The following is a 13,573-nucleotide window of genomic DNA, read 5'->3' on the forward strand; positions in this document are numbered from 1 at the left end:
ATATACCTTCTGACTTCATCAAGGTTACATCCATTTGTGTTAACAAATCCTTTTGTATTTTTTTTAAAATACAAAAAAAGTATATTTTTTAATGTCTTACCATTTCTTCCACTGTATTGCAAGTTTATGTTTCCTTTCTCATTGCTTCCCTGCAGCAGCTTCTGCTGAACACTGAAATCCTGTGATTTTTGGAGAGAGATTTAAGTGAGGCTGTGCTGGAAATGGGCCTCTATAAGTAGGGACCTACCTTGCTTATATGTGGCAGAAAAGAAACTGAGGACATAATTCAGAGAGACTTGTTCTGTTAGTGCAGAAAGAGAATAAGCAATTATTTTTTCTTTCTTATTGCACTGTTATAATAAATGTCTTCTTAATGTGTTTTCCTTTTCAGCATCATGGGTGTTTTGAGTAACAAGTGTGGCTTTCAACTCCAGTATCAAATGATTTTTTCAATATGGCTCCTGGCATTCAGTCCTCAAATGTGTGAACACCTGCGGCGCTATAATATCATTCCTGTCCTGTCTGATATTCTTCAAGAATCTGTGAAAGAGAAAGTGACAAGAATTATTCTTGCAGCATTCCGTGTAAGTGTTTTATTGTGTTTTTTTTTTTTTTTTTTTTAAGTTGTGTGTGTGTGGCATTTTTCCTGTGAAGAACATTTGAGGGCTTTTAGCAGGTGGGAAAAAATTGCTTGTTCTCCACGTAGTCATGAAACTATGGGGCCTTGGTGAACACAGAGTAAAATCTCACTAATTCATTGTGACATTGGGGACTGGGATTGGGGAATAGCCATTTAAGTGGGTAAAATGTGTAGGAGATATAATTGTATGTAATTTTATGATGAGGAAATTCTTTTTCAGTGCAGTGTGTTCCAAGACGCTGTTATGGAAGCTTTTCTCTTAAGGGGCCCTTATTTTAATATAGAGTTGTATTTCAGATTCTGGATCTGCTGATGAGCTAATGAGTGTATTTCTGAAGCAACTCCAAAGATTTATAATCATTTTGTTTAGTAAAGTTTTCCTGTTAGGATATTAGAATTTGGGTGATATCTAAGTCAGCTTCCTTTCTTGAACAGCTGAGGGAATTGAGGAGGACAAGAGGGGTCTACAGTTAGAACCGGAATTCTAGATCATCTGGCTGCCAGGAAGCTATAACACAGAAATAAAGTATTTTTTTTTTTTAAGGTTTTATTTATTTATTTGACAGACAGAGATCACAAGCAGGCAAGGAAGGCAGGCGACAGAGAAAGAGGAGGAAGCAGGCTCCCCGATGAGCAGGGAGCCCGATGCGGGGCTCGATCCCAGGACCCTGGAATCATGACCCGAGCCGAAGGCAGAGGCTTAACCCACTGAGCCACCCAGGCGCCCCAGAAATAAAGTATTGTTAATCGGTTGTCAGACCCAGTGTATTTGCTGTAGCAGTTGTGTGTTGATTATTTTGTTGGTCACCTTAGGATTTAATTGGGTTTCTGAGGGTGACTTGGCCGACCTAGTATCTTTTAAGGATGCTACCCAAGAGTAATGGTAGTGGGCAGTTCAGAGAGTGCTTACTCTGTGCAATGCATTGTTTTAAGGCTTTCCATTTGTTAACTCTTTAATGCTTACCACCGCCCTATAACATGATGATTATTGTTGTTATTGTTAGTATTGGTATCATTAGTATTAGTATTGGTCTTCCCATTTTAAAAATGGTGATACTGAGCGAAGGCACATTGCTGATAGACCTGCAAATCCAAGTTAATGTCTTCACAGTCTGCTTTTAACTATTAATTGCTCTTTATGCTTTCTTTAAATAAACAACAGCAAATCAAAACTAGAAAGTAGTACAGATGTGTTGCAGAAATTTAAATAGCATAGACATCACATTTGCCAAACATAGTGACTAACATCTTCCAGATTTTTCTAAGCACATAGAAATAAATATATAACTAGGTGTGTAATTTTATTTTGTATTTAAAAATGAAATGACATCATATTATAAATACTGTTCATAACTTTATTCTTAACAATATATAATGAATATGTGTTCATTTTCATATATGTGGGCCTTTAGTAATTTTTTAAATGTTTGCATTCTTCTACATGTCTACCCACTTTGATGAATATTTCTGTTGAGATATAGTTCTATAGATGGAATTGCTGAATTAAGTAATAAACTTTTACAGTTTTGTTAGGGTAACATCAAATCGCCTTTCATTAATGTGCAAATTTGCGTTTCCATCAGCTACATATTTGAGAGTGCATGCTTTTCCTTTCTTTCACTTGCATTTCTTCTAATTGTTGCAAAAGATGAGCTGAAAAGTGAAATCATTATTTTAAATTTGTATTCTGTTAATAATGAATGAAGCTGAGCATTGTTTAGTATCTTTATCAGCTATTTCTGTTCTTCCTATAAATTGCTTACTCATAGCATTTGTCACCTTTAAAATTTTAAAATTTGACGTGTAGGAACTCTTTTCTAGATGTTTATAGTTAATAGCAATAATAACTAATGCTTATTGAGACCTTATTCAGTGTCAGGCACTGTTCTAATTGCTTTAAATGTGTTACTCATTTAATCTCCCAAGAACTCCATGTAATGGGCATTAGTTAGGCCTCAAGAGGTTAAGTAATTTGCCAAAATAGCTAGGAAATGGCAGAGCAGGAATTAAGTCTCAGGCAGTATAACTCATGCTCTCAACCATCATGCTAACCTATCTTTGATGCTAAGAATAATAACTGTTGTAATTTATTAATGATTTTCATGCATTGCCTTATTTAATCTTCATGATCATCCAATACATTCTGTGATTATTTTAATGTTATAGGTGAGGAAACCAAGATTTGCAGATTGATTGCTCAGTTAGTAAGCAGTAGGATTGGAATTTGGAGTTTCAGTGAGTGCTGTCTGGCTCCAAAGCCACCATCTTAACAACTCTGTCATCTCCTTTGTTTCTTTTCTTAGTGCATTTTCTCAGGAATCTTAAGAGTGGCATTAAAAGGGAGGGAAACCATGAAAAGGAGAACTGTCGGTCCTGCTGAGAGAGGAATTCAGATTGCTTACTTGAAAATACATTTTTTTCCGGGGCACCTGGGTGGCTCAGTGGTTTGGGCCTCTGCCTTCAGCTTAGGTCATGATCTTGGGGTCCTGGGATTGAGTCCAACATTGGGCTCTCTGCTTAGCAGGCAACCTGTTTCCTCTCTCTCTCTCTGCCTGCCTCTCTGCCTACTTGTGATCTCTGTCAAGTAAATAAATAAAATCTTTAAAAAAAAAAAAAAGAAAATACATTCTTTTTCATGTAGAAATTGTTCTGTAGTTTACTCTTAAGAAATAGGTAAATGTGGTACCTTCTATGCCTCACCATACTGGCTCTGCCTTTAGATTTTCTAGCAAACTATGTGAATTGTCAAGGTAAATTTCACTGAAGTCCAGATAAAGTAATAAAGTTTTAATCTGATTTAAAGTTTTAAATCAGAGTAGGTATATTAATAAGACTCCACCCTGTGAAGTATTTTAGTAGCTAAGTTGAATATACTTTTTTCTACTTGAGTGTTTCATTGTTTCATTATTCATTGTCTTATTTATTTAATAAAGATGAATTCTAGAATTAGGATCTTCCAACAGTCTCCTTTCATTGCTAGAGCTCAATTTAATTCACAAAAACCAAGTTTTGAGTACCTTTTATATTTCAGCCATTATGTAATTAATAGGGAACACAAATGCCTCAGCTATAGCTTGACACTGGAAGGCTTGTAGTTTAGTGAAGACAGAATATGTAAGTAAATAATGTCAGTTTAATGGAGCATTAAGTAATGTACAAGAAGAAAAGTAGTATAAAAGAGGTGGGGGGCACCTGGGTGGCTCAGTCAGTTAAGTGTGTGCCTTCGGCTCATGTCATGATCCTATGGTCCTGGGATTGAGCCCCACATCGGGCTCCCTGCTTGGCAGGAAGCCTGCTTCTCCATCTCCCATTCCCCCTGCTTGTGTTCCCTCTCTCCCTGTGTTTCTCTCTGTCAAATAAATAAAATCTTAAAAAAAAAAAAGGTGGAGGGTGAGAATGGTGGGTTTAAGGAGAAGCTTTGGAGAAGAGAAGGCTCCCAGAGATTTTGGAAGAATGTTTTAATACAAAGGTGGAGAGAGGTTAATAAATGTTAACAAAGAGGCTGACTTTGGAATTGTCAGTAATTTGTTCTTGTAGATTGATTATTGATCGTCCCCTATCCCCACCTTGATGTGAATATTAAGGGAATAAATGGAGCACATAAGTCTGGCCGTTGAAGATACTATCCTGATTCATGACCATTTGCTTCCTGAAGGAACAGACATGCTCTGTAAAATGGAGCATTTGCTTTGCTGATCTGTATTATCCTTCTGGGCATTGAACTGGTGGGGCCAATGTAAAGCCTTCAGCCATCGTGTCACTTCATCACCCTAAGGTGTATTCCCGCTCTGGAGCATTACCCACCAAAGCACAGTGCGTCTGAACAAGGCTCTGTCAGATCTGCTTGTGCTACTTTATTGTATATTGTGCCTACTCTGATGGATGTGAGGCAGAGCTGATTGCATTTTTAAACTCTATTCTTTATGGTTGAATACGGATTATATCTTTTCAACTCCATGTATTTATTTTTTGAAGGCTTAAAGCTTCTCTTTGTTTTGAGTTTCTCCCTTGTTTCTCTTCCTTTCTGTCCTGTGGTAGTTACAGGAGTCTTTAATTTATTAAAACTTCCTGTTCCAAATTAAGCACCTGTAATTAAGAAAATGGAAAAAATTGATTTTTTCCTATACATGAAAATAATATTCTCTATGTTTAAAAAAAGGTACTGTAGAAAAATATTAAGAAAAATTATAAACATTAAACATAGTCTCACTCCCAGAAATGGAAGCCTATTGATATATATATATTTTTCTTTTTTTTCAAGATTTTATTTATTTATTTGACAGAGAGAGATCACAAGTAGGCAGAGAGACAGGCAGAGCAAGGGGGGGCTTGGGAAGCAGGCTTCCTGCTGAGCAGAGAGCCTGATGCATGACTTGATTCCAGAACTCAAAGGCAGAGGCTTAACCCACTGAGCCACCCAGGCACCTAAGCCTATTGATATTTTAATACCTGTAATTTATGATCTTTGTTCCCTTTCTACATGGTGGATCAACTTTGGATGAATTGTAGTGGGCACTGAAAACAATGGTTAAGAGGGGGTCTGAATTATTATCTCTTTACAGATCATGCATGGGCAGATCACGCTGGGTGTCAATTTCTACGAAGAGTGTGTGCACTCAGATTGGTGGTAGTGGGTATGCCCAGCATGCACAGTGCATTCTTGTTCATGTTCATTGGGCTCTTGGGCTGGCTTCTGTGCCTTTGGCAAATTGGCTTAGCCTTTCCATGCTTCAGGTTTGTTCATGTGTCTGGTGAGAGTAATATCATCTGTCTTAAGTCTCTCATTGGACTTTATGCTCATATGATAATGCCCTTTGAAAAAATAAATGTGGGCTAAATGAGTACTTGGCACATAGTAGGCCCTCAATAAGTATTACAAGTATCTGTGACGGTATGAGTATAAAGAGTGGGGTAGTGGTATTGAATTTATTGGTATTTTTATTGTTTTTTTTTTTTTCTTTATTGACTGAGTTAAATTCCTTTTTAAATTTTTGGCTGCTTTGCTTGGTTCTCATGTTTAAAAATATGATAATAAAATTCAGTGACAGAATATCTACTTGCAAATATTTCTGCACTGAGAATGAACCTACCCATGAGTCTCCTACTCCAGTTTTCATGAGCATGTTAAGGTTACTGATATGTTAGAATTTTATTAAAATAATCTACTTAACAAAACTTACTGTGGAAAGCAAGAGTAGAAGGAGAGAGTCCCTATTTTGTGTTAGTGCACAGACTTTTTTCTAAATTGGAAACTCTTCCTAAGTTTTCATGAAAACTCTTTTTGAAAATGAGATATATTTAGTAATTGCTAAATTGCATAGAAAGTTAGTTACCCTCAGCTCAATGTCTGCAATTAGATTATCCTAGAAAGATGATTTGGATCATTATTATTTACTTTTTTCTTTGTATGACTTTCTTTTCTGGGAAATAAATCAACAGTTGTCTAAGCAATTAACTTGCAAATGAATAGTATTTTCAGTTTATATATACTTACCCTTTTTTGTATATTAGTTATATATTTTAAGTTAAAATGTTTGTTCTAAGTGTTGATATTGTAAACATTTATCGAAAGTTATTTCTTCCTATAATTTGATAATAAGGTAACTTGTTTTTTAAAGGTAAGATGTGGAAGAGAGAATGGCCTAAAAGTCAGGCTCTTAATTTAGCTCTTCTGTTTCAAAGAGTAGATCTCTACACTTTTAACTTTTTCCCCTCAGTTTTCTTAAATTACACTTTGTTTAAATTTTTTTTATTTATTTGAGAGAGAGCACAAAAGGAGGGAGAGGCAGAGGGAGGAGAAGCAGACATCCCACTGAGCAGGGAGCTGGAGGTGGAGCTCGAGTCCAGGACCCTCACTGAGATCATGACGTGAGCTGAAGGCAGATGCTTAACCGACTGAGCCACTTAGATGCCCCAGTAAACTTGTATTTTCTAATAAGTATTATTTAGGTAATATAGTAACTTCTGTGAGTTTATAGTAAGAAATCAGTTACTAAGAATTTATAGTAATGGATTAAGATTTAATCTAAAGCTCAGGATAAGCTGCCTTAAATATAATATATATGGTCATTTTTTTATCTGAGCCTACAAACGCTGCTTAATATTTTTCTCCTGCCTAGTTCCTCTTCCCTCTCATTGCTTTTCATTTTAGATCATTATTATGTAAAATAAAGGGGCCATTGGAAGCAGGTATTTCTAATATTGCCGCATCATAGAAGAGAGGTGTTAATTGATATTAATTGAATCCTACCTTTGAGATTCTCCCTGTCTTCTTATCCTTTTCCTTCTCCCATACACTCTTTCTTCCTCTTTCATGGATTATTTTATTCATCTATCAGATGTTTACTAAAGACCAATTGTGGTAACGGGCAATGTGTTAGTTACTGAGCAAATAGAAGAATGAATAAGATAAGATACTTTTTCTCAGGATTTTGTATTGTGTTTAAATGCTTGTCCTTAGGGGTGCCTGGTCGGCTCAGTTGGTCAAGTGGCTGCCTTCCGCTCAGGTCAAGATCCCCGGGGTTTTGGGATTGAGCATTGGGCTTTCGTGCTCAGCAAGGACTCTGCTTCTCCCTCTGTCCCTCCTTCTGCTCATGTATGCACTCTCTCTCTCTCTCATCTAAATAAATCTCTAAAAAAAAATTCTTGTCTTTATGCAGTGACTTCATGAAGTCATCATGAAGAAGGTTTACAACATAAAAAGCTCAAAAAGTCCCAAAGAACTATGGAGCTGGACTGAGGTTCTTAGGGTTTTTTCTTTTCTTTTCTATTTTTTTTTTTTGACCTGTCTAGATTGCTTATCTACTTTTAATGGAAATTTGAGAAGTACAATAGTGTAGCTCTTTTCTGATTTTCCTTTCAGTATGGTGTATTAGAAAGAGTATAGTCTCTGAAGTGGGTATGATGTCGGTGTGTATTCAATGCTGTGTTGTTGGGAGAATGACCTGAACTTAGAATGAATTTCTCTGTCTGTGAAAGGTGGTTAGTAATACTTAACTCATTTTGAGATTAGGTAAGGATTCAGAGAGACAGCAGGAGCCTGGCAATAGTAAATATACAGTTTTTGCCTTTTCTCTCTAGAAAGTCGGAGAATAATAGCAGTTTGCCTGTTAAATCCCCTACCTCTGTAAATTGCGTTCTTGCTTGGAGTTGAACATAGGCAAAGTTTCAGTGCTGACTTGTTTGATTTAAAAAAGGCAGCATGAATATTTAACTAACATTTAACAAGATTTAAAAACCTTATTTAAACTTTATTTACAGTTTGAATTTTGTACCCACAGCACATGGAACTAATTATTAGGCTAATTCCTGGGCTTCTGTTATCTCATTTGGATTTCAGATTATGTAAAATAGACTCAATCTCTTGGCAAGAATATTGGTTTTTTAGACTCTGCTGTGCTAAATTTGGGACTGCACAGTCATTAAGGGAATATTCTAAGGGCCGAAAATGAGAAGAATATCTTTAGATCCGTAACTTTAATGTACACAACTGAGTTAAAATTAAGTCGTTAGTAGTGGCATAGTAAAGCCATTTAACTTAGACCTTCAGTAGGTGAAAATATGCTGTGTCTTTTTTTTTTTCTTTATCATTCTCACATTCCTGTAACTGTTAAAGAAGATTCACTGATGAGGTTGTTTAAGGATGGTCTAGTCGTGTATTTTTTCCCACATCTTGAAACTCAGGAAGGAAATTTTTGTGCTGAAGACTTTAGGAAGCTTGCTGAGTTGCTGTGAGCTGGAAAAATGGCTAATTATTTTTTTTTTCCATTTGGTTTGGTGAATTTTATTTTTGAAACTGTCAGTCTCACTTATTCATAGCAGGTGCTGGACTCCAGGTCTCTGCAAATGTTATTCTGTTGGTTAAATTGATTTGTCAATCTTTAGTTCCTAAAATAAATTAGTATGTTTTGAGTCTGTGGCTGAAAGAGACATCGAAGATCATATTTGTTGTTTAGAGTTTTACATTGGTTGTGAGTATTATTTCTCTTTCTGGCTCCACTTAGTCAAGAGCCTATGTAATATATCAGATAATAAGATAAATTATATTTTTACATCTCAGTGGTTTTCAGCAGAAAGGTTTAGTTCAAAAGAAATACCACCAAATTGGACTTGGATTTTTATTGGCTATAGTAGTCATGATATTTAATTTACCCCACACACGTGAACACGAAGACACAGACCTGTACTTACCTACATCTTTCTGTGCAGGCTGTTTATAGTTGTCGCCGCCCTTTCAGGTAGGTCCACCCTAGTTCAAGTGTGTGGGTGCTCTTTTGCCTACTGCTTTGGCATGGAAGTATTGCTATCAAAAAATTTTACTCCTGGGGTGCCTGGGTGGCTCAGTGGATTAAAGCCTCTGCCTTCAGCTCAGGTCATGATCCCAGTGTCCTGGGATTGAGCCCCACAGCGGGCTCTCTGCTCAGCAGGGAGCCTGCTTCCTCCTCTCTCTCTGCCTGCCTCTCTGCCTACTTGTGATCTCTGTCTGCCAAATAAATAAATAAAATATTAAAAAAACAATTTTACTCCCAAGTCTGTACCTCATTCCTTATTTCAGGTATTTATCTATCTTGCGCATTAGGTACCAAGTTTGAATGAGGTATAGTAATACTGAGACAATTTTTAATCTCAGGGTAAGTGTTTATACATTGATACTTCAAGTGTGGTGTCATGTCAGTGCAGTGCTGTGGACTGTTAGCAGTCTGCAGTGGGTACGTATAAAAAGTAAGAGTAAGCTGTTAGAAGCTTACAGTAACTTGATGGAATAGTTGCATATCTGTCAAATTTAATAATATAAAATTTGAGCTTATATTTTGTGTGTATTTTAAAATGCATTTTTCTACAAAGTCATTTATAAAAGTATTTGTTCATGACTAATTGGAAGTTAAAAAACAAACACAACTGGTTTTCACCACAGATGGTTTGAGAAGTCCTGTTATAATGTGATATAATATAATATAATATAATATAATATATATATAATATAAGCCCTGTTTTGTATAATTTCACAAGGCTAGCAGTCCTGGTGAAGGAAAGAGCTGAATTGTCACATGATTCCTCTGTGCTCTTAGGGAAGATTTCTGCACCTTTACTTGTACAAAAAGATAAAATGATATATTTATACTTTTGAGTTTGTTAAGGTAAAAATGATGTTGAATTTTAGTGCCTTTAAAGAGTACATTGCTGCTGGATTATCTAGGTTTGTTTTTGGCAAGTTCAGTTTCTTAAGTGCTTTTCATGAAATTCATTCAATCCTTTTCATTTTTTATAATGAGAGCAAAAGATGAAATTAAAACATAAAGGGAAATGATAAGGCTCATCGACTGATTTGACATAGGGTTAAAGAAAAGGGGAGAATCAAGTATGACTAAGTTCTAGAGTGCTATTATTTTGGAGAATTGAGAGAAGAGGTGGTTTTAGAAGAATATAGTGGTGTTCTACGTTAGTTATTATATTAACTGTGTTGAGGTTAGAGTTGAAATCACTAGTTATGATAATACCTCAAATATGAAATTTAATTCTCTAGTCAGCAGATAGATAGTAAAAACAACAAAGGATCATATGAGCAAGAGTTTTGGTATGTTTCTAAAGTTAGAAGAAAGTAGTAAGAAAAATAACTTGAAAAAGTAACAGAAAATTCAGTAAAATAATGGTAAAGTCTTAACAAAAGCAAAGGAAGAAGGGAAGAGTTTCATAAAGGGAGAGGGTATCAGAATTTAGGGCTCCCCACAGAATAAGGTCTATAATTGAATTTCATTATGGCCAGGGAACATATTCTAATAAGTTTCTATTCTTGGAAATTTGAGACTTGTTTTATGGCTTATCTTATGGTCTTTCATGGTGAATGTACCAAGTGAAGAGGGGAAAAATCGTTTTTTATATCTATTCAGAACCTTATCTGCGGTTCTTTCTTTATTTCCTGTAGATTCATCTTTCTGTTGTACAGTGTCATTTTCTGCCACCTGCAGAATTTCCCTTAGTTCTGGGCTCATCAGTCTGTAGTAGTTCATGGGCCAAATCTGGCCCACCACCTGTTTATATAAGGAAAGCTTTGTTGGAACACTGCTGTGTTTATTTATTTATTTATTTATTGTATTTTGTATGCCTGCTTTTGCACTGTAATTGCAGAATTGAATAGCTGTGATAGAGACCTCAACACCTAAAATATTGACTATTTGGCCCTCCTTAGATAGGCCACCTGTGCTTCAGCATGTCTTCTGCCACAGGTCTGCTAGTGACCACTTATCTTAATTTCAGTATCTAAAAATTGTTTATTTACCTTTATTCTTTAAAAATTGAGATATAGGGGCACCTGGGTGGCTCAGTGGGTTAAAGCCTCTGCCTTTGGCTCAGGTCATGATCCCAGGGTCCTGGGATCGAGCCCCTCGTCAGGCTCTCTGCTCAGCTGGGAGCCTGCTTCCTCCTCTCTCTCTGTCTGCCCCTCTGCCTACTCGTGATCTCTGTCTGTCAAATGAATAAATGAAATCTTTAAAAAAATAAAAAATAAAAATTGAGATATAATTGACATACAACATTTTATTATCAAATAATAATTTGATATTTGTATATATTGTAAAATGATGACCACAGTAAGTCTGATTAATAATTAACAACATCTATTACCACACATAGTTACAAATTTTTTTTTCTTGTGATGAGAACTTTTAGGATCTACTTTCTTAGCACCTTTCGGGAATACATATAGTATTATTAACTACAGTCGTCATGCTGTATATTATATCCTTAGACTTAACTTATTTTATTTTATTTTTCAAAGGATTTTATTTACTTATTTGATAGAGAGCATGCATGTGCACAAGCAGGGGGAGTGGCAGGCAGAGGGAGAGGGAGAAGCAGGCTCTTTGCCAGAGACCCTGGCGTGGGTTGTGAGCCAAAGGCAGGTACCCAACTAACTGAGCCAGGCAGGCACCCAGGACTTTCTTATTTTGTGACTGGAAATTTGTACCTTTTAATCCCCTTCACTTAGTTTACTTCCCTTCTCCCCCTACCGCCCCTAACCCCCAATCTGGCAGTCACCACTCTGTTTTCTGTATCTATGAGTTTGGGTTTCTTTTTAACTGAAGTTTTTTTTTTTTTTTTTTTTTTTTTACCTTCCACATATAAATGAGATCATATAGCATTTGTCTTTCTCTGACATTTCACTTAGCATAATGACCTGAAAGTCTATCCATGATATCACAAATGGCAATATTTCCTTTTTTTTTAATGGCTGGATAATATTCCATTTGTGTATATGTAAATACACTCACATACCCCATTTTCTTTATCCACTCATCCTTCCATGGACAGTTAGATTATTCCCAAATCTTGGCTATTGTGAATAATGGTAAAATAAACATGGGAATGCAGATAATCTCTGCAGATAATAATACAGATATCCTCTGTTTTCACTCTTTTTGGATAAATATCTAGGAGTAGAATGGCTGGAGCATATGGTAGTTCTGTTTTTAATTTTTTGAGGGACCTGCATATTGTATTCCACAGAGGCTGTACCAGTTTGTATTCTCATCAATAGTGCACAAGTGTGCACTTTTCTCCATAACCTTGGCAACACCTGTTGTCTTTTGTTTTTTTTGATGGTAGCCATCCTAACATATATGATATGGTATTTCTTCCTTTTTTAAAAGATTTTATTTATATACTTGACAGAGAGAGATACAGTGAGAGAGGGAACAGAAGCAGGGGTTGTGGGAGAGGGAGAAGCAGGTTTCCTGCTGAGCAGGGAGCCTGGTGCAGGGTTCTATCCCAGGACCTTGGGATCAGGACCTGAGTGGAAAACAGACACTTAATGACTGAGCCATCCAGGCCACCCTGTGAAGTGATATTTCATTGTGGTTTTGATTTGTATTTCTCAGATGATTGGTGATATTCTTATGTACCTGTTGGTCCTTTGTATGCACTTCTTCGAAAAAAAATGTCTGTTCAGATACTCTGCCCATTTTAAAATTTTGTTGTTATTGAGTTGTAGGAGTTTTCTGACCTCTTGTCAGATACATATTTTGCAAATATTTTCTCCCATCCTATAGGATACCTTTTCATTTGTTTATTGTTTTTATTTTTTTACCCTGTGCAGAATCTCTTAAATGTAGTGGATCTAGGAGACTGTGCAGACCTTTTTAGTTTTATGTTACCTACTTGTTGATTTTTGCTTTTGTTGTCTATGCTTTAGTGTCATATATAAAAGATTGTTGCCAAGACCAGGGTCAGGGAGCTTTCCCCTATGTATTCTTTTAGGAATTTGATAGCTTCAGATCTTATGGTTAAGTCTTTAAATCCATTTTGAGTTAATTTTTGTGAGTAGTGGGAGATAGGGCTCCATGTTAATTTTTCTGCATGTTGTTATCCAGTTTTCCTAATGCTGTTGCAAAGACTATGCTTTCCACATTGAGTATTCTTGGCTCCCATGTCAAATATTAGCTGACTTTATACGTGGGATTTTTTATTTGGGCTCTCTACTCTGTTCATCTAGTCTGTGTGTCTATTTTATGCTACTGCTATACTGTTTTGATATAGCTTTGTAGTTTAGTTAAATCAGGAAGTATCATGCGTCCAGCTTCGTTGTTCTTTCTCAAGACTGCTTTGGCTATTCAGGGCTTTTTGTGATTCCACACAAACTTTGGGATTGTTTTTTCTACTTCTATGAAAAATGTCATTGGAATTTTGGTTAGGATTGACTTCACTAATTTCCATATGCTAAGTTAAATTTCCTTCTGTGTTTATTTACTATAATTATTAGGAATATAATTTGCCTACAAAAATTTCATATTTTGGTATTATGAAAAAAAGTCATATTTTGGTATTATGAAAAAAATTTAATATTTTGGTATTGGTGACTTGAAATTGTTATTATAGGATTTTTTTGGTGGGGCTCAGGGGAGGCATTTGTCAGGTCTTCTTTATCATCTTGGTGAAAGT

At 36.0% G+C, this 13,573-nt stretch overlaps 1 protein-coding gene across 3 annotated transcripts in view; it reads left to right on the top strand.

Moving 5' to 3' along the window:
• ATP6V1H (ATPase H+ transporting V1 subunit H) overlaps positions 1–13,573 on the top strand; it is a 152,798-nt gene that overhangs the window by 53,050 nt on the left and 86,175 nt on the right. For all 3 annotated transcript variants that reach the window (XM_044245595.1, XM_044245596.1, XM_044245597.1), the window contains one exon: positions 392–584. In XM_044245595.1, coding sequence (XP_044101530.1) covers positions 392–584 — 193 coding nt within the window. The remainder of the gene's footprint in view (positions 1–391; positions 585–13,573) is intronic.

The sequence above is a fragment of the Neovison vison genome, chromosome 4, assembly GCF_020171115.1.
Source record: "Neovison vison isolate M4711 chromosome 4, ASM_NN_V1, whole genome shotgun sequence".
Classification (NCBI taxonomy): Eukaryota; Metazoa; Chordata; class Mammalia; order Carnivora; family Mustelidae; genus Neogale; species Neogale vison.